At 50.9% G+C, this 21,663-nt stretch overlaps 2 protein-coding genes across 5 annotated transcripts in view; one reads left to right on the forward strand and one right to left on the reverse strand.

Annotated features, from left to right (window-relative positions):
- The first annotated feature begins 1,475 nt into the window (after positions 1-1,475).
- Positions 1,476-12,259, forward strand: fam78bb (family with sequence similarity 78 member Bb). Of its 4 annotated transcripts, XR_002842013.2 has the most exons (4): positions 1,476-2,729; positions 3,681-4,337; positions 7,095-7,183; positions 11,212-12,259. XR_002842013.2 is itself a non-coding variant. In XM_023843952.2 (2 exons), exons 1-2 carry the CDS (start codon positions 2,401-2,403, stop codon positions 4,201-4,203), a joined length of 852 nt encoding a protein of 283 aa, XP_023699720.1. In that variant the 5' UTR covers positions 1,476-2,400; the 3' UTR covers positions 4,204-5,406. The 4 variants fall into 4 exon arrangements, 1 of the variants encoding a protein (XP_023699720.1); XR_002842011.2 differs by lacking the exon at positions 7,095-7,183 and having other exon boundaries at positions 3,681-4,544; XR_002842012.2 differs by lacking the exon at positions 7,095-7,183.
- The window catches only part of notch2 (notch receptor 2), a 37,492-nt gene continuing 28,007 nt past the window's right edge, over positions 12,179-21,663 (reverse strand). Inside the window, 16 exon segments of the mRNA XM_023843951.2 lie at positions 12,179-14,862; positions 14,864-16,143; positions 16,281-16,378; positions 16,754-16,901; positions 17,123-17,445; positions 17,716-17,869; positions 17,950-18,040; positions 18,113-18,317; positions 18,467-18,609; positions 18,706-19,059; positions 19,138-19,568; positions 20,145-20,257; positions 20,621-20,872; positions 20,952-21,084; positions 21,170-21,354; positions 21,448-21,601. Of these exon segments, the coding sequence (XP_023699719.2) occupies positions 14,739-14,862; positions 14,864-16,143; positions 16,281-16,378; positions 16,754-16,901; positions 17,123-17,445; positions 17,716-17,869; positions 17,950-18,040; positions 18,113-18,317; positions 18,467-18,609; positions 18,706-19,059; positions 19,138-19,568; positions 20,145-20,257; positions 20,621-20,872; positions 20,952-21,084; positions 21,170-21,354; positions 21,448-21,601 (4,188 nt within the window). The 3' untranslated portion in view covers positions 12,179-14,738.

Genomic DNA, 21,663 nt, shown 5'->3' on the forward strand with positions numbered 1-21,663 from the left:
ATTCATTCATTTTCCATACCTGTTTGTCCTATATCTGGTGTAGGGGTCCAGGGCCTGTCCCGGAAACAACAGGCACAAGGCAGGGAATAATCCAGGACAGGAAGCCAGCTCATCACAGCAAACAGGCCTGGCCATCTGGCATTAACCCGGTGGGCCAACGGATTTGTGGGCCTACAAAATTTCTCGTGGGGACCCTCCCCTACTGGCCAAATTCATCATGGGTATGCATGTGGTAGGCTCGTCCGGGCAGAAGTCCAGGGGTGATTTTTAATCCCAGTCCAGCTCTGCTACATGGTGAGGGAACTGGCAAGTTAACGGAGTATAATGCTCATCTTCCCACATCCAGAATTCTCTGGCATTATGCATGTAACCTGAACAAATTTCAGATGCTATCAAATCTCAGATCTTATCTTACTTTTAGCACATAAAGTTTTCTCACTGAAAAGTGGTTGTACAGCCTTTCTTCTTTTTTAAGTTACTTGAACCCCTAACAGGAGAGTAACTGAATTACATACAGACCCAATGTACAGTCACAGGTGGCTCAGTGGGTAGCAATGACCCCGCACTCTTTCAGGGCTGGGAGTACACCCCTAATCCCGCCCCATCCTGTACACCCCTAATCCCGCTCCATCCTGTACACCCCTAATCCCGCCCCATCCTGTACACCCCTAATCCCCATCCCATCCTGTACACCCCTAATCCCGCTCCATCCTGTACACCCCTAATCCCGCCCCATCCTGTACACCCCTAATCCCGCTCCATCCTGTACACCCCTAATCCCCACCCCATCCTGTACACCCCTAATCCCACTCCATCCTGTACACCCCTAATCCCGCCCCATCCTGTACACCCCTAATCCCGCCCCATCCTGTACACCCCTAATCCCGCTCCATCCCATCCACGGAGTCTGCATGGTCTCCCTTTATTGTGCAGGGCAGGTTTTCTCCAGGAATCCAAAGACATGTGGCCTCTAAAAATGACCCATGGTGTGTTTGCCAGCCGTCCTGTGCTGATTCAGGTCCTCCCTGACCATGGATGGGATACACAGTGGGAAGATGTATGGATGGATGGGACCAAATGTTCCCCACAATGTAATAAAAACCTGCTAATTGACGGTCCCCACAAAGATCTGTGAATGCAGTCAAAAACTAAAAATGCCGAAAGTCTCATATTTTGTTTGAGAATCTCCACAAAGATATAATTACAAACTACAAATGCTAACTACCTAAGACATGGAGTGGACACCTGAGCACCCTGTTTCATCCACTTTTGGTATGGATGATCTGTATTGCGTTAATAAAGAGCTTAACAAAATGGATACGTCTTTGCATTTCTGAAAGGCAATAAATTCCTCACTCACAGCTCCAAGAAAAAAAAAAAAACAAAGACGTAAGGATCGTCGCTGAGGACAAACAGCCCTCACCGGTTTGCACGCCTACGCGTTTTAATTTCCCTTTCGCTCTGCCGTTCATTCAGCATCATCAGCACCAACGCGAGACTGAACAGCGGCAGGGGGTCGGAAAAGAAGACCAGAGAGAAAATGACACACAGGATGTTCGTTAAGGATTCAGCCGATGGCACGACGACAGTCACACCACGGAAATGTTTATCCATTATCATTTACAGCGAATGAAAATAATAATAATAAAAATATCTGGAATGACGCTTGTTTGCTGGTAATTGGTTACCTTTTCCTCCAAGAGGCATCGTTTCAATTCTCCCAGAGCGGATTTAAGAAAACGAACAGTATCGAGGAAATGTGAAAAACGCAGAGGAGCATAGCTGGATTGTCTTTGCCGAGCGATTCATTCCTGTCGTTAAATCGTCTCTAACCTTATGAACAGTGTTCAGTAACGCTGCCGAGGCGGCAGGTATGAAGCAGCGTATGATTTATCATCGCTCAACCCAAGCCAACCTCAACCGATGGCGCCGCAGCAAAACACAAGACCGCCACCCCTGTAAAGACAGCGACACGCCGCCTCCGACGCTCCTGCTTCCCCTTCGTTTGTGACATGACAGCACGGGGGAGAAAGGCTAGGATCAAAGGCCGTAGACCTGCAGGCGGACGCCTGGACCGCAAGAGGAAGGGACTCCAGCCCGGGGAATCCCGCATTTCAGCTGCGGGAGAAAAGCATCGGAGGCAGCGCCGTGATCTGTCACGGACATATCGGGGGACACCTGAGAACAGGCATCGCTGTGCCTTTTCTTACCCGCTAATCATCATTTAAGTCTTTAAAATTTTGTTTTAAATCGCACCGGATCACTTATTTATTTATTTGTGACTATTATTATTATTTATTCTTGTATTTATGATGCTGCTTATATTTTCATAGTTTGTTGAAATGATTTGTTGGTAAATACTATTGAGGAATTAAGCTGTATGAGACCTGATCGCGATTAATGCGCCAATCGGCCCCATCTCAGGTGCTCTCCCCGTGGCTGCTTATAGTGACTCTAGCCACCGCCATGGGCTGCATCCAGAGCATCGCTTGTAAGTCCCGTATTAAACGCGAAAACATCGTGGTCTACGACGTCTCGGCAACCATCGATCAGTGCCCGACAGTGATTGAGGAGAACTCGCCCATTGTGCTGCGCTACAAAACACCATATTTCAAGGCTTCAGCCCGCGTGGTGATGCCCCCTATCCCTCGCGATGAGACGTGGGTAGTAGGTTGGATTCAGGCTTGCACGCAGATGGAGTTTTACAACACCTACAGCGACATCGGCATGTGAGTTATTCTTCAGAGCGGCTCTCTCTCTCTCTCTCTCTCTCTCTCTCATCATCATCATCACCATCAATCACACGCCTTCCCTGCTCCCCTCTTCCTACCTCCCACTACACACTTAGTTTTCCTCTCCTGCCATCACCAGTTACAAGTTGCAAGAATTGAGATTATCCACAGAGAAGTGTGTGAATGAGTGACATGGGCTCGCCTGAGAGGCCATACACCCTACTTAAAAGAATATCCTCTAGGTTTATTTTTTAGTCACTGTGTTCCTGGAGTATACAAGCTTGGAAAAAGAAAATAAATAAATAACGTTTGTGCGCGGGCATTTGTCAGAGCGTAAGTTTCTCTTCCGGCTTCCAAGCAGACACACGCTAATTGATTGTGCTCCCTTGACCCTAGAGGTAAAAATAGAAATGCAGATAATAGGTGAGAGCTAACTGTTCTTAAACCCCAGCCCTGAGTGCTATAGGGGAGAGAGAGAGAGAGAGAGAGAGTGTGTGTGTGTATGTGTGAGAGAGTGTGTGTGTGTGTGTGTGAGAGAGAGAGAGAGAGAGAGAGAGAAGACTGAGACCACCTGGGAAAAGAGCAGAAAATCATTGAGTGGTGCTGGGGTTTTGGGGTGGTAATAGCACACAAGCGTGGCGTTTACTCAGACTTAGGATGCCTTGAGGAGACACTAACGCTGGAGTATAGCACACTGACACACTGGCCAGCAGAGTAATGTTAGACCATTAAACAAAAGTAGAACAGCCTCTGGCCGACAAATGATGTTACTATGGCCAGCCGGCAGGTGACGGTCATTGTCACAGCTAAGGGTGACCACATATTGGGGGGGGGGGGGCTCTAGATTTGCCCTTTCTTGTCAATTTCCTGGCCTGTCATCTGTCTCGTCTTGATTGACTTACTCAGTCTGTAAGAAACCTCCTTCTGACCTCCTTCTGCTCCTTCTAGGTCGAGCTGGGAGCTCCCAGAGCTGCGTGAGGGCCAGGCCAAAGCTATCAGCGACTCGGATGGCGTCAGCTATCCCTGGTACGGCAACACCACTGAGACGGTGACGCTGGCGGGGCCCACCTCCAAGCCCTCCCGCTTCACCGTCAGCATGAACGACAACTTCTACCCCAGCGTGACGTGGGCCGTGCCCGTCAGCGACAACAACGTGCCCCTGCTGACCCGCATCAAGAGGGACCAGAGCTTCACCACTTGGCTGGTGGCCCTCCATACTGGCACCAAGGAGAAGATCATTCTGCAGACGGTCAAGTGGCGCATGCGGGTGGATATTGCTGTGGATCCTACGAAGAGTCTTGGGTCCCGGGCAGCATTGATCGGCCGTCCGCAGCAGGACCAGCCACGAGTCCTGACCCGCATGGAGCCCATTCCACCCAATGCCCTGGGTCGCCCTAACGCCAACGATGCCCAGGTGCTGATGTGGAGGCCCAAGAGGGGAACCCCCGTTGTGGTCATCCCGTCCAAGTAGTGCGATGGACAGCCTGGCTAAGAGACCCACAGCATTACAGAGACTCACAGACAAGAGGTGGGGTGCCGCCTTAAATGCCAACCATTACCTTTGAGAAGGGGGACAGGAACATCGGAGCAAAGGAAGTGGGAAGAGTAAGTCGGGAAGGTCGAATCTGCCTTAAATTCCATGACACACTGTATGTAGGACCACATACGCACAGACAGTGTCCCTCGACTGAGCCACTGATTGCTCCGTGCCGGATTCAGCGCCACGTGACGACGTGTGTGACACATCACTCCGTCAGGAGGCAGGGACTGGGCGCCGGGCTGTCCGAGCAAAGAGGACGCAGGGGACACCAGGTGACCTCGCATCTGCATATGCTGGTAGCTAGGTGGCCACGGAGCCCTCACCTTAGGTGGTAGCACACACAGGAATGCCTTCAAGGGTCTGGTATTGCAGTGAAGCATGCTTCTCGACATCGAGAGCAAATGGGATCCTTCAGACAGTCGTGGAACTGCCTTAAAACTTCCAGCATAGTTAAGACGGGGACAGTCAGGTCATTCTTAGGATATAGCCTGCTCTCAGTCCCACCTGGGAGTTTGAGACATGGAGCAAGCAGGATGATGGATCTGATGGACAGAGAGCAATTTTGACACTGTTCATTGTCTAGGTGCAAACCATACAGGCCTTCTAAGTCAAAGGGACACCACTGTACCCTGCTTTCCTCAGTCGAGCCAAAACTACTCATGTCATTGTGGTTTATGTACAGACAAGCACAGTAACGGTCAAACCAAAATGTTGGTGGACCACATAGAGACCAGGCAACTAAACAGTCACACACACACGCGCAACAACCCGCACACAGAAACCTCAGCAAGTTTCAACCATCCATGCCATTCTGATTACCATAAGTCATGTTTTCTAGCATTGGTGTGTCGGAACACTGAGCCCCCAGCACCAGGCGTGGGGGAGGGGAGAGCGGGAATGAAGCCTGCACAGGGATCGGGGGGAGACCAGCACGGGGGCAAAGAAATCTTTGGTCTTGTATTGTATTTTTTGCATGCAAGCAGTGTTTCCAAAAACAATAAAAGAATAAAATGAGCAGTAGTGGCTAGTTGTGTTTGAGGAAACATTACAGCTCTATACGCCACTCATGCACACGCTAGGAGGCAGCATGGATGCTAATTAGCAAACTAGGGTCTCCAGGCAACATGGCACTGCACTAAAAAAAGCACATTTACGTCAGAGAGAGGCAAGAGCAATGTCTTTGTAGACAGAAAGGCCGCCACGTTCCCAGGAAATGACCTGGCCTGACGAGCAGTACCGTTCACGTTCAATCAACAGAGCACCGTTGGTAAATTGAGCTAATTAGTTAATTGACAAACCGGTAGGGGACACCTCTGTGCGTGTGCGGCGTTACACGCGTGTGCCTGCACAGACACACACACAAAAAGAACACTCTCCAAGCCGACTCTAAAATCAGACCAAAAATCAGTCAGATTCAAAAGAAACAAACTTCTTTACTTTATAAAAGACCAAAGTAAAATACACTCATTGGCATCTTTTCTTACTCTTCATCACGTAGCTGAGGAGCAGATGATTAGCATGGAGAGCACAAACAGCCAAGGTCTCCCCAGGCACGACGTTTAATGTCCCGTAAGGACTTTCATTCCAGCACCTTTCCCCTGACCTTTCCTGTTCAGCCTTCACTCCCCTCTTGCTCAATGCACGGCTGTGGGTGGGGGAAGGATTGCCATCATACCTGTAGAGGAATGTGGCCACAATAATAAAGGGAGCTCCAGAAATAGACAGAGAGAAAGAGAGAGAGAGAGAGAGAGAGAGAGAGAGATATATGCTGCCTTCAAGTCATACAAAGGAGATCTGAGTCGGAAGTTGCTAAATCGTAATTACGACATGACACGCGTTCAAGTGGTTACGTCGGAGCAAAATGAGCCATAAGAAAGCTACTCTTTTGTTTTGCGGTATTTTTCGTTCCTCCCACGTGAAAACACATCTGTAGTGTTAATTGAACTTTCCGTAATCCATCGCTCATGCAGCAGGTAGCTGACCGGCTACCGGCTATTGAGATAAAAACCTACCAATTTTGTTACACCATAACAGTTTTGCAATGACACCCTATCCCTCACCTCCACCATGACTGTTGTAATGACTTGGGAACTCGGAGCTTTAAGAAAATCCCGAGTTCCCCACGGGTTAAATACGACTTTGTAGTCGCATTCATGTGATCTCATCCCGTATGTACGATTTGTCTGACTTGACTTGAAGGCAGGGAGATGTTAGGAGGATGTCACATGACAACTTGAGAGAGGCTAGAATCATGTCACATGACAACTTGAGAGAGGTTAGAATCATGTCACATGACAACTTGAGAGAGGCTAGAATCATGTCACATGACAACTTGAGAGAGGCTAGAATCATGTCACATGACAACTTGAGAGAGGTTAGAATCATGTCACATGACAACTTGAGAGAGGTTAGAATCATGTCACATGACAACTTGAGAGAGGTTAGAATCATGTCACATGACAACTTGAGAGAGGTTAGAATCATGTCACATGACAACTTGAGAGAGGTTAGAATCATGTCACATGAGAACTTTAAGCTACTATTCATTAACACCCTGATAGCACTTCTAGGGTAATGAAGAATCACACATCAGCCCGACATTGTTTTACAGACCATGAGATGGAGAAAAAGAAATATTACAGAAAAGAGAGAAATTGTGTCTGTGTATATATATATATATATATACACACACACACACACACACACACACACACACACAAACACACACGCACACAGCAGTGGAAAAAAATAAGAGACCACTCAATAACTCAAAAACAAATCTGCATTTGTAAATCCTGGTTTAATCCTGGTTCTGTTGGCAGAAGGCTACACTGCAAGGCAGGCTGCTTCCAGCTCAAAGTTTCCAAGGCAACAGTACATAAGAACAGGGGAACGACCAGAAACCAGCCAGGTAAAGAGCAAAAACAACTGTCTAACGGCAGAGATGACTGCTAACTTATCCGACAGTTTCTCATGAATCGGAGGATGACATCAAGTGACATTCAAATGGAATTGGGAAACATTAAGTGCAGGTGTGATGTGCACTGCTAGGACAATCACAACAGGCTGCTAGAAGCAGGACTGAAGTCCCATAAAGTAAGGAAGAAGCCCTTCATCAATGAGAAACAGAGAAGAATCAGGCTGCAATTTGCAAAAAAAAACCAAAACATATATTTCTCTTAATTTTTTTCCACGGCTGTATATGTAAGTGTGTGTGTGTGTGTGTGAGAGAGAGAGAGACAGAGAGAGAGAGAGAGAGAGAGAGAGGGTCTCCCTTAGGGTAAATCAGTCTGAGCATGCAGTCTATGGATGGTTTTACCTGCTAGTCACAGTGCCCCGGCCTGAAACAGGAGCTGAGGGTGGACAGGATGACTGAGGGCGATATGGCAGCAGCCTATAAGAAACTGTCTGCATACTCGATGACAGCAGCTATCAGCAGCCCTCTAAGAAGCCAGGAAGAGCACAAACTGGCCAGCGAATGAGCACAGCGGGTACTGGGCAGGAAGAAATGAATTAAAAATGCTGCAGTGTGCAGTTTTATAAGATAAGCCTTGTGCAATTAGCGGAATTCAGGTGCATAGAATTGATTTGCTAAGACATGCATAGGTTTTCACAAAAATCAGGGGCAAGACTTTTATGCAGAAGTGCATGAGGAGCACGCAGCATGCATTCAGAACGAGGAGGCCACGAAGGCGGGATGTCCCAGAATCTCCTGTCTCACTTGTGTAAGAAGGCGATGCCTCCTGTCCAGAGCTGGTGAGAGGGGAGTTCCCTAATGCCAGCCGGACTTAAGGCCTCGCAGCTTTCTTAACAGACATCTACGCTATAAGAGAATTGCGGCACACTGTGAAAAACCATCACTGTGTCAGGCCTGTAGCCAGAAATAAATTTGGGGGGATTCCCCTTGGTTCACTGAATGGGTGAGGGCTCAAGCAGATTTCGAGAGGGCCTCAAACCCATAATTTCACTAACTGGCTATGTGCCTGCTGTGTCAGTCCGCAGGACATCGCTGTGTCAGTCTGCAGGACATCGCACGTCATTACAGCCCCTACAGGGATTTATCATAGTCTGATCTACCCTGTTGCCACGCAAAACCTGGCACCATCATACATAAACTCACTCATGAGTCCAGTCCCAGCACAAAAGAAACACCATTACACACAGACGAGGGTGAACACTCACACACACATGGATTAGGTATCTATAACTTTCTGTGGACATTTTACTTTGATCACCATTCATTTCTTTGTGCATGACCCAATCCCAACTATGACAATCTATCCAACCTTAACCTTAACCATAAGTAACCAAAGAAAATAGAAGACTTTTGGAATTTTTAGTTTTTTGATTTTATAAAACTAGTTCCCCTTGTGAGGATGGAAAGAAATGTCCCCACAAGGTAAAAGTTGGTCCCCACAATGTAATATACATATGGCCACATACTGTACACACACACACGCACAGACACACACACACACACACAATGTAATGAACAGGGATGATTGAGAAATGAGAAAAGGCAGCTAGATGGCTAACTTGTGTAAGCAGTCTGAGGGTGATCACGCTGTTCCTCTATGGAACACTTTCCAAGGCTTCAGAGGCAGGCTGTAGGTTATTTTTGGGTTCAGTTATCCAAAGGTTATGTCAGAGAGCTGGGGGCAGTTAGCTAGCTGCCCAAGGCCCTTTACCCATAATTCCTGGCCGCAGGCCTCCTGAGTCCCCATCTCCTCACCGCAAACCGCACAGAAAATCACATCATATTAGCCAGAAACAACATGCATTTACATTTTAGCTCCTTGGGAGACAGATAAACCCAAAGCCACTATCCAGCTGAATAGCTAATCATGAGATTCAATTTGCTACAGTAACTCAGGTGAAACCAGAATAGGTTTGCTAGTCTGTCCTCAAGTAGAACGTTGTCTGGTGCCTGACAGGCTGGGTAATTAAGCCAGAAAACAAAGGACAGTGAGAAAATCACAGGCAGCGGAGTCCTGCTAGACGTGTCCGACCCAGACGCTCAGTACATGCTGGTGAGTTAGTATTATGAAGTGCCTTCTAACATGCTGCATAAGGTGAATCTGGTTAGCTGGTTCGCTAGTTAGCTGGTTAGTTGGTTAGTTGGCAGGCACATGCATGCAAATCGGAACCAGAAAAGAAACATCAGTATCGACTCGAATTTTTAAGGTGTGAAATCAAATATACCAAAATAAAGAATGTTTGTTTGCAATTGAACTCTAAACTACACCAAAACATGTAACAGTGTAACTTACTGCAAGTCCCTTATCTAATTAACCGTGCTCCCCCCTCTGACGCCCCCCCCCCCTTTCCTGGACCGCACATCAGAACATACCGGCAGAAGGTCACACTGTGCACTGCCGTTGCTGTTCCATGCCTCAGTGACCTTTCCCTCATTGGACAGCCCAGCGGATGTCTCTCATAGGAACGCCAGCCAATGGGAACGCTTGCAGCTCATGCCCTGAGCTCAGTCATCTTGCCGAGTCCGGTCCGCTGAACATTTCAGTCTGGAGCATTTCAGTGGCAGCTGTGAACCTGAACACTAGGTGGCACTGGCTGTGAAACAGAAGATAACATGCACAAGTATTGTAATGTCAAGCAAAAGAAACCCACTTCCCATGCAGATACATGGTATATTACCCTGGTCAAGACATGGTCTTGGGGGGCGTCTGTAATCAGAAGGTCACTGGCTCTAATCCCAGTGCTAGCAGATTGACTTCACCAGTGGGCACTTGAGTTAGACCCTTAACCTCCAGGGACGGTGTGACTCTGCTCTCTCAGAAATGTACATCATTTTGAGAGGAGGGGAGGCATTGTGTGGCTCAATGGGCTAAGCCTCTGTGCCTTTGATCAGAAGGTTGCTGGTTTGAGTCCAGCTTCAGCACATCCTTGGGTCTTTCAGCGAGGCCCTTAACCCCCAGCTCTCTGGGTGCGGCTATGGGTGGCTGTCCTTCATGGCCTTCAAATTTCCCCGTGGGTATCAAAAAAGTATCAATAATAATAATAAAGACATCTGACAAATAAATACAATCTAAAATGCATAACAAGACACTGCATCCAGGCTGCATTCACAATGGTCTCCCCATTGACGGCAGAGATCAGTGAGTCAATGAGATGGCAGTTTAAGTGACAACTCTGACAGACTAAACTGTGGACACTCAGAGTGCAGCTTTGTGTCACTTTCCAGCAAATCCATCCATCCATTTTTTGAAACCACTTGTCCTATTCAAGGTCTCGTGGGGTCCAGAGTCTATCCCGAAGGCTATAGGCACAAGACAGGGTACAACCCAGGATGGGGTGCCAACCAATCGCAGGGCACACTCACACACCATTCACTCACATGGGCACACCTACGGGCAATTTGGCAACTCCAATAAACCTCAGCATGTTTCTGGACTGTGGGGGGAAACCGGAGTACCCAGAGGAAACCCCACAATGACATGAACATGCAAACTCCACACACAGGGAGTCACAGTGGAGACTCAAACGCTGGTCCCAGAGCTGTGTGAGGCAACGGACTTAAAAACATTATTTGATGAATCTGCTCCTAACGTTTTATGAATAATTAATCTATTCCTGATGTTTGCTGCAGTAACTAGTTTACTCTTGATATTTCAAGCAGTAACTAGTCTTTTTTCTGATATAATGAAGCATTATGTTAAACACAGCACAGGCTGGCGTGAGATATTCAATTCGAGACTGTCTGCACATATATGGACATATATGTAAGCTTCATTACCTTGAAAATAAGTTTTGCAAACCACCCCAACGCTTTTGATGTAGCTAATTTTAGTTTTCTAATGGAATAATACATACTCGCCGTAAGATTTCTTGCGTGAGCGCGAGAGTCTGAAAGCCAGAGTGTCATGCCAGATGCGTGAGAGTTGGCAACCCTGTAACTATTAGCTTTTACTCCTCCTGCAGACACCAGGGGTCTCTGAAGCGAATGAAGCTGTCGGATTGTCACGTGAGGCATCGTACCCTGGACACCACTTGCGAGAGCCCGCACTGCCAGCTGGGACGAGGCTCAACCGGGCAGTAAAGAACTCTCACACATAACCCTCACGCACCACAACACCACAAATATATTTATGACATTTGTATTTTTGAATATATTTATTGCCTATCTTGTACGTATTATTTATATATTACCTGTCTTGTCTTATTTTGTGTTTCTGTTTGCTCCGCTCAGGGGGTTCCTGATTCTCTCTTGTTTGCTCGAATGTACAGAACTCAGCCTTGAATCCTACGCCTACTTACCCACCCGCCCATGCTCTCGGACCCGCACCATTCCTCATAGCTCTACGTCACCTGGCGGCTCACGTCCGATTCCCTCGAATCCATATATCTGGCCTTATTTCAGGTTCATCCAAATTCAGCAGATTTTCGGTTTAACCCTTTAAGGTACTACCTTGCTCATTTGCGACCCCTGCTGGCTGAGCGATCCATGCTCTGAGTGTTTGAAGCTCCCTGCTTATGGAAAGATCCCGTAGCCTTCGTGGGAGCAGACATTAACCAGGTTAAATAAGCCAAGTGAGCGACAGCATCTTTGTGATGGGATGGTGGTTGCAGATCCCATCCTATTTTGTGTTTACACGTTTGTGCTTCCTTGATGAACGATGAATGAATGTTCACGTTTAACGGACACAACCATACATTATTTACTGGAGTGCAAGGGGGAGGAACCAATTATGATTTTTCATTTCCTATACTACCATCTTCAGGTGTAACATATCATGTCCTTCACCGTCCCGTTAATACCGTGTTACTTCACTGAACTGTATATGCACTTCAATCTCAACATAACCCCATTAGTATCTAATACCTAATTACTCAACAGCAAAAAGTGACTTAAGACGTAACTCATGTTCAAGCACTGAGGATGAAAAGATGTTTTGACAGAAAAGGTTCTTTATTGATGTATTTCAACGTAATCACTTTCCTGCCTTAGGAATTAAACTTTTGTTCCTTATTCACGAGTTACAAGTTCCTTCTAAGGTGTACAAACATAAGAAAAAAAAAAACATTCTTCATGTAACATGGTAATATGGTTTATATACAGTATGTTAAAATAACCTTATAAGGAGCACTTAGGTGAAAGAGAGAGGCCCATGATCACTGCTGACTGGGTGACTATTACATAGGCAGGATTATACGTCCATACCCCCAACACACGCAAATACGGACGCACGGGCGGACGCACGCACGCAGACAGACATACACACCAAAAGACAAGCCTGACTATAGACTGCACAATAGTGAGGGCTAAGTGCTACTGAACGGAAATGTTTAAAGGACAGAACATTTCAATGCACAATGACATGTTGACAGCAAAACAAGTGCAATCAACAGTCGCTCTGGTGCCTTTGCGCGTTCTCGTCGACAGACGAGACCGGTCACGCTTGTCACTGGTGTAGCATTTACAGGCAATCGATGAGAAACAAAACAATTCAGTAAAATATTCCAGAAAACAAGGAAAAAGCACAGTGTGGGACAAGACAACCGGAGCCAAACTAAAAGCTAGTGAGACACAACGCTGCATGTAAAAGTTGAGCCATAATAGGGTAAATCAGATATAACTCTGGATTCCGTGATAACGAATCCCATGTGTTCTAGTCTCACTGGTACCATCTAATAACACAGCTACCAGTAAACCAGATAAATCACCAGCTTCTTCCTCTGTATACCTTAATCACGCTTCATCATAGATAAATATTTTACATCTAAGCGGGGCTCAATTTATCTTCTCATCTGCTGGTCCAGAAAAAGTCAAACACTGACAAAATCACATATAAATGTACCACAGGTGACAGGTCTTCCCATTCTTTAAAAAGCCAATTACAGTAACATTTGTAAATGTTAAAAAAATTGGTACCGTTCAGACGCAGTTTTGTGGGCCATCACCGTGTAAGAGACGCTCACTGATTGTCTTTACATGCATGACAGCAAGAGAGAGAGACAGCTAAGCTCATGAGGAACAAATACTACAATATAAACACATCTCAGACATATTCAATGTGGATCTTAAATTGCATCAAAATTTAAAAGGCACAAAACATTGATTGCAATTAAGAGAAAGTGAATAATTGCTATTTAAAAGTAAAAAAAAAAAATGGCCAGTTACAATGATGAAAGCAGGAACAATATAAAACGGTATTTAAGGAAAGGCAACAACGATGACATCGTCACTGTATAGGAAAAACGAGGACAGGAGGGGGCAGCGTGAGGCCACACTCCTGTCCAATGTGCATCAGTGTTGTGTCACCACTAGTGACCTGTTTCAGGTCACTAGAGCCTGGTAAGACTCATGAGGCACTCATAATGCTGCGACAGAGTGAGCTCCAAACTATCTCAACACGCAAGAAGCCCATCTGACGATGTCACTTCGTCACTCTCTCCCAGTTTCCTGTCGTCTCTCTGTCTCAACCATCAGTCTCAACTTGTGTTTCTCAGTAACAGACTGTTCCCCCCCCCCATCTGACACTGCACCCTGACACCCGGCCTCCCTTTCAGACAGAATACCAGTTAGTTCAGAGAGCAATATAAACAATGTACATTACATGTAGGAAAAAAAAAATCACCTCTTGCACCACCTCTTGCACCACAGTTTAAGTAGAAGCCCAATGAAACACCAGGGCGATCTTATACGCATCAGGCTGTGCGCCTTGTAACCCACTGGGCTGAACAGGGGGCTTCTTAACAACATTAACCAAGGCTTCACAACATCATAACCAAAAACCACCCATCAACATACCATTATTTTTGGTTTAGAAACAAAAAATACAGCTTATCACAAGTTTTACAGGTGGAAAAACCCAGAATTAAGTTAACATACTAACAAGAAAAAATGTAACATTACTCTATGAAAAACTGCATAGGGATGAAGAGCGAAGACAAATTGAAATTTACATAAAGATTTATCCTTCAGAAGAAAGAGAAAATATTAGTTATGTATTATGGCAAAAAGTCCATTCACTGGAAAATATCGTCTGTCCTCAGTTTTTCCACCCGTTTCCATCCATCTTCCTGGCAGAACATCACTGTTTGTTCATGGCTGATGGAGCTCAGGTCAGCAGATGTTACCCACTGCAAAGTGCAACGTGAAATAACTCCCTGTAGATCTCTAAAGATGAGCTCAGTCCACATAATGCACAGGCACACAAACAGGACAAAGAACAGTGATACTGCAGATTCTGACAAATGAAAGCCCATGACAGCGATGGCAGTGAGTGAAGGGTTTTCGCTGAAGGTCAGCAGCACAATGACACTTTGGAACTAAATAGCTACTAAGGAAAATGCAAGTATGGAGGACTGAAGGAGCGGAAGGAGACGTCTGGGGTGTAGTGAGAGAAGGGAAAATGACCCAGATGTGTAAAGTCAAGGGGGACACAGCAGATCGCTGTCAGCCAGCTGTCTTAGTGAGGATATGGACATAAGGAAGAGGTCAAAGGTCAGAGCCTATGCATAGACTTGCATGCCGCTGTGTTGGGGCTGTTGCGCCTGCATCTGCTGCGCTTGTGGTTGCCGTGGCGCTTGCTCCGGAATGTGTGTGTGCCGGGACGGGGGCAGTGCGTGCAGGTTCCCCAGAGGGGTGGGGCTGGTTGTTACATCAGACCAGTCCGAGTTGGAGTGGGGGGAGGACGATGACCAGGGGTCGGGCGACTCCGGGGACGGGGTGAGGTAGGGGTGCTCATTGGGGGGGTGAGCCGGGTGCCCTGGTGTCGTGCCCTCAGAGCTGGCTGTGGCACAGCTGTGCTGGGAGGGGGGTGTCGGGTATTTATCCACAGGACTCTGCATGGTGTGGTAGGGAGGGAGCTGACGAGGCTGGGGGTCGCCAAGGCCGTTGCTGTGGGCGACAGAGTGGCTGTGGGGGTGGGGAAGGGTGTGGGACAGGGACCGCGTGAGACCCACGTCCGGAATCTGGTACATCATGCCCGGTGCACACTGCAGATGAGGGGGGAGAGCCTGGGAGTGTGGCTGCACCTGGCTCTGCAGCTGGCCCAGCTGCGACTGCTTCAGCATGGCCTGACCGGTGCCCGGCGCCATCATCTGGAAGGTGACTATGGGGGGGAGCTGCTCCCGGCTCATGGTGACATTCATAGGGCCCAGCATGCCGGAGGCGGGGTGCGGCGCGCCCAGCGCGTGCGGGAGCAGGCCATAGCCCTGCTTGGCAAGCCCCGCCCAGGCATGCTGCTGGCCCAGCATGTGGCTGACAGGGGGCAGCAGCGGCCGTGCCGAGGGGCTGGACAGGAGGGGTGGCGAGGTGGCGGTGACGGTGCTCACGCAGGCAGCGTCTCCGGCAAACGAGTGCGGGGACTCCAGGGAGTCGATTGGCGACAGGGTGACCGAGCTCTCAGAGAGGCCCCCATTGGCTGCCTTGGCATTGCCTGCGACGCCCCCAGCACCACCCCCAGCACCACCCCCAGCCCCACCCCCAGCCGGCCCCGTGGAGGGCATCTCCCCTCCGGCCGGTTTCTTCCTGCGCTTGGCCTTCACATCCTTCAGCTCCTTGGCCACCCCGCCTCCGGTCCCGGCTCCGGCCGCCTTGGCTCCCCCACGTCGGCTCTTCTTGCCCTGGGGTCCGGCACGCATGCCCACGAAGCCCACACCGGAGCCGCAGCCCAGGGTGGAGTGGGCTCCGCCTGCGCCCATGTGAGCCTGGCCGCCATGAGGACTCTGCACCAGGTTGTACTGGTCCAATAGGCGCACGATGTCATGATGCATGCGCTCCTGCGCGGTGTCCCGGGGCAGCCGGTCCAGGTGGTCCGTAATGTCCCGGTTAGAGTAGTGGTCCAGCAGCACCTGAGCCGCTTCGAAGCTGCCCTCCCGTGCTGCCAGGAATAGGGGCGTCTCCTCCTGCCAGACGAGATGGGATGGTTACGATAGAACGAGGGGAGCAAGCGAGCAAGGGGCGGGGGCGAGTGGGGGGCAGGGCAGCCCGGGGAGTAAGTGGGAGGGGGGGTAACGGGAAGAGCAGAGGGGGCGGCTCACACCTTGTTATCCTGCATGTCCCGGTTGGCTCCGTTCTTCAGGAGCACCAGAGTGGCCTCCACATTGTTGACGGCCGCAGCCCAGTGCAGAGCAGATTTACCTGGGGAGGAGGAGGGGGCAAAACCATCAGTGCATGTCTGGGAACATAAATGCATGCAGCTTCACATGATTAGACTGATGCAGGGACTGACTGGCAACAAAATGCAGCATGGGATTTTGTTGGCAAATGACCCCAATTTGATATTTTGCTGCCCACCGGGGGGGATAGTTTGCCATCAGCCTCATTGGACTGGCACCCTGGCTAATTTCCCAAATTTCCCGATGGCCAGTCCACGCCAGGACTGATGAGACAGTGAGCAGGTAAAGACCCTTGAATGGTCATAAATAAGCGTAGCACTGCACACATCAAACATCCACCTTACAACTCCTATTGTACAGCCAGGGCCACTGTGGGTAAGGTCTGGTTGTGGCTCACCGTGGTCGTCGACCGCGTTGACGTCGGCGTGGCAGTGCACAAGCTCCTCCACCATGCCCTCCACGGCCAGGCGCGCCGCCAGGATCAGGGGTGTGGTGCCATCATTCATGCGCGCGTCCAAGTCTGTTGCGCGGTTCCGGATCAGAATCTGCAGGGACCAAAGCGGGCTTCAGTGACGAGTGGCATGACCGCAACACAAAACGACACGACATCCCACACTCCTTTCGGATATCCCATATCAACGAATTAGCTTTGAATTTTCCTGTTTCTGAGACTCATATGTGACTCGTCGGAGTCAATGAGGAGTCAAAGCAGTGATTATAGCTGGCCTGTTTTGTTCGCCACAGTACGGCAGCATGCCCCACTGACCTGGAAGACACCCTGCGCATCAGCAGAGACGGCAGCATGCAAGGGGGTGCGACCCATGTTGTCATGCGCGTTGGGGTCAGCCCCAGCATCCAGCAGCCTCTTAGCAGCGTCGGCGCGGGCGTAGCGGGCAGCCAGGTGCAGCGCGGTCTCGCCCGTGCGGTCGGTCTGCGCCAACAGTGTGGCACCCTGGGCGATGAGGTCGCTGATGACGCTGGCCCCCGGCTCGTCCAGCCCACTCTCCTCCTCCTCCTCGCCCGTCAGGCTGCTACAGTCCGCCGTGCCCCCGCTACGCAGGGAGGCCAGCATGAGGGGGGTGAACCCATCTGAAAACACCAAACCCACAAGAATGATGCTCTCCTGCTCAGGCCTCCTGCGCTAGATTCACACATTTAGAGTCAGCGTTTATATAGATGCTACCATGGTAACATCAGGTTACTACTGTTCCAAATGTTGTTTACTTTAAAAAAGTACATTTAACCGATAAGTGACGATCACAGCCCTGATTCCCTGGGAACTGGCTTATGAAGCACAGCATGACTGTGTGCCACAAAGACTCGGCAGTGCTGCGTTTCTGCACACTTCTGGCTTGCTACCTGGGCCCTTGACGTTGACATCCAGACAGTCCATGTCGAGGTCAGCCTGGGGGGGCGTCAGCGTGATGTCGGCCGCCTTGTGGTGCTGCAGTGTCCACTCCCGCCGGTCCACGCCTCCGTCCACCCCTACGGGCAGGAGCGGCTTGACCTCCGTCTGAGGAGTCAGAACCAACCATGAGGGGCAGATCCTGGGCAGGCTCCCCCCTCCCCATCGCACCATGCCATCTTCCTCACCCTCGCCTTCTTCGCTGGTAGGCCCTCTTCAAGCCACCCCTTGTTCTGGTTGGTGTCCATCATCCCTCCATCCTGAGGCTTCACCATGTTCCTGCGAGGGAGGGACAGTTAGATGATCCACAACCACCGCGATCTGGGTGAGGTGTTCCAACACCACACTTACTTCAAGCCGAAGTCATCCTGGCCCACGGGCTCGCGGCGCTTGGCGTCCTTCTTGGTGATGAAGCCGTCGGGCAGCCAAAGGATGCCGTGCTTGCGCTTGCGCTTGGCCACCAGCACCCCCAGCACCAGGATGAGGAGGATGATGAAGACGGCCACGCCCACCACGTACATCAGGTGAGAGGTAATCAGAATACCACCGGGCTCACCTGGGCAACAGGAGTAGTGGGGCTCTCTTATGTTCCTCAGACACTGCCGCAAAGCTGCCTTTCGTACACGATCATGAAATCAACAGCAAACGACTCGCTCAGAAGCACGTGCGAATGCTTCTCGTCACTGAGAGCGTGAGGCCGCTTACTGTCCACGGAGATAACCGGGTAGGGAAGCTCTTTCTTCAGGTACTCGGCGGCGATGTAGGACGCTACCAGCTCCGTGTTGGAGAAGCAGTGCTTCGAGTTCTGGGAACACTGCCGGTTGTCGATTTCCAAGTAGGCCTTGGACCTGAGGTGCAGGGAGGACAGCCGTCACCTTACATGGTATCCAACACAAATCGGATACGCTAATCTTGGTCATGTGATGCGCTCTGGGCGGCCTTACCCGATGACCTCCTTCTCGCCCAGTTCCCGCTTGCCCCTGCCTCTGGATTGGGCCGCCCCTCCGCTGGTGCCGTCGCTCTCTGGGCCATAGTAGGGGTAGATCATGAGCTTCTGTTGCTCATCCAGCTTGACGCGCACGTTAGTGTGCAGCAACGTGCCCAGCGAGCGCAGGAATCCACGCAGGTCTCCTAACAGCTCGTGCGGCTGCAGCAGGACCACCACCACAAGCGTGCCATCAGCCACCTGCGGCGGCGCATCTTTATCACAGTCCAGGCCGTCCCAGCCACACTCCTCCGTGTTGCAGCCCTGGTTGCAGTGGCCGTTGGCGTAGTGATCAGCGCAGTACTTGTCATACCTAGGAGAGGTGCAGGGGGGTTAGCCGTGTCGCTACCTGCCAGGGCCGGTGCGCAAGCCATGTGGCAGCACCACCTACCTGCAGAGGGAGGGCGCTGGCTGGCACTCAAAGCTGTCGAAGAGGCACTCAGGGTTGTCGCATTCGGGGTCGCAGCGGCCATTGCGGAAGAGCTGCCGGCAGGGCACGGGATCAGTGCAGTTCTCCCACGACTTGTTCCAGTTCAGCGAGCAGTCGCCGCTGTCCCACTTGCACTCGTGCCGGTTGCACTGCTGGTCGCACACACGGTCGCCTGCCTGCTGCTGGCACTCGAGGTATGGGCACACCGTCTCGGGGACGGCGGGCAACGTGGGGATGGGCTGGCGTATCTCGCAATGCCGGCCGGAGAAGAGGGCGGGGCAGCGGCAGTAAGGGCGCCCACCCGCCCCTTCTTGGCAGCGGCCGCCATTCTGGCAACGCAGGCTGGTACAGCCTGAACCCTCAGGGTCCCCGCAGTTGAACCCTGAGAAACCCTGAGTGGGGCGAGAGGAAATGGTGACTGTGACGCACGGCGGGAGCAGCTGTCAGGGCACACAGGTCAGCGTGTGAGGACATCGCACTGCACAGACACAGACGCCGCCTTTCAGACTGTCCCTCCCGTGAGGTCATACCTGCGCTGAGCTGCCTCACCCCTCTCTGATGTCAGCGTGAGGACAAGAATGAAAGGTGAGATTGTAAGGAGAGCAGTTAGGATGTACAGCACGGCTCAGATCTCTCTCACACACACACACACACACACACACACGTCTGTATTCATATCTTTGTGCAGACCGTCCATTCATTTCTATGGGAAAAACCCTAATCCCAACAATGACGACCTTAACCCCCACCCAGCCCAATCCTTATTTATCCATAAGTAACCAAACATAATACAGGACTTTTGGCATTTTTAGTATTGATTGCAGTCACAGATTTTTTATAAAATTTGTGACATTGTCGGAACATTTGGTCCCCAAAATATAATATCCACACACATGCACACACTGACGCACACGCACATAGGAGGAGGGCGTTTCACAGCGTAGCCGCCTCTGCAGTAAAGAGCGTACCGACTGGCAGGTGCAGCTGTATCCGTGCATGGAGCTGGTGTTCATGGAGCAGATCCCCCCGTTGTGGCACGGCCTGGATTTGCACAGATCCACCATGGACTCACAGTGCCGTCCTGAGGAGGGACAAAGAGGCACTTTATCAGGCAGACCCGGCCCAGCAGAGGGGTCGAGCAAACAGGTTAGCTGCTCAGAAAATTCACAGGGGACCGGCCCACAAACGAGACCCTTGCTAGTCTTGTTGGTTGTGGCAGCGCCGAACTCAGGCACAATACATACAGATAGTACTTTACACGGCCGATAAACAACGCTGAAGCGTTTGCTAAGCACAAGCATGTAAATTATGTACTTTTTAAAAAGGTTTGGAACAAACACCCACAGACACACAAGCTGACCCATAGTGGTGTAGGCGTGCCCCCTGTCACGTGATGTAAACACCGCCCCCCCCGAGGAGTGGGTGAACCCCCGGATGCGGGTACCTGTGTAGCCCAGCTGGCAGCGGCACTGGTAGTCATTAGTCAGCTGGATACAGTCCAGGCTGCCAGGGGCACGGCAGGGCGCAGACAGGCACTCGTTGACGTCGCCCTCGCAGTGCTCACCGGCGAAGCCCGGGGGGCAGGAGCAGTGGAAGCGGCCCACGCCGTCCACACACTGACCCCCGTTCAGGCAACGGGGCCGCGAGGACCCAGGCTCAGGCGCACAGTCGTCCACATCCACCTCACAGCGGACACCTGTTTGCGGACAGCGGTTGGACGGTCAGACATACACTGTCGCAGCGGACGCGCACACACAGACGCACACGTCACTCACCGTGAGTGCCCGGCGGGCAAGAGCAGGAGAAGCGGTTCTCCAGGTTGATGCACGTCCCTCCGTGCAGGCAGGGCTGAGACTGACACTCGTCCACATCGTACTGACAGTTGACCCCCTGGAAGCCAGGCTTGCACTGCGACAGAGGGGAGAGAGGGGGTGTCACGGTGGCAGTGGACACAGAGAGCGCACACTGGGGGGGGGGGGGTCGAGGCAGATACCTGGCACTCGTAGGCACCCTGATAGTCCACACAGGTGGCGCCATTGCGGCACGGGTTGGACAGACACTCGTCCACCTCCTTCTCGCAGTAGCTGCCCATGTAGCCCGCCTGGCACTGGCAGCGGTGGGTGTTGCCCATGTCCAGGCAGCGGCCGGCATGCTGGCACACCATGTCCACGGGCACACCTGACGGAGGCACAGGGGTGCGGGATTTCAGTCACAGGCAGGTGCGTGTGTGTGGCGATGCAGCCAGCCGGCAGGGCGGTGCAGATGGGGTACCTTTGCGGGTGGCGAAGGCCTGGCACGACATGCTGGGGACATCGCAGTAGAGCCCCGTCCAGCCCTCGGGGCAGTGGCACCCCCACGACGTCACCCGCTGGATGCACGTCCCACCATTGAGGCACAGTGAGGAGCTACAGAGGTTTGCCAAGAACTGCAGAGAGGGGGGAACACGCAGGATGGCACTAGGCACCTGACAGTGCGTCACGTTTAGCT

Source organism: Paramormyrops kingsleyae, chromosome 15 (genome assembly GCF_048594095.1).
Source record: "Paramormyrops kingsleyae isolate MSU_618 chromosome 15, PKINGS_0.4, whole genome shotgun sequence".
Taxonomy (NCBI): Eukaryota; Metazoa; Chordata; class Actinopteri; order Osteoglossiformes; family Mormyridae; genus Paramormyrops; species Paramormyrops kingsleyae.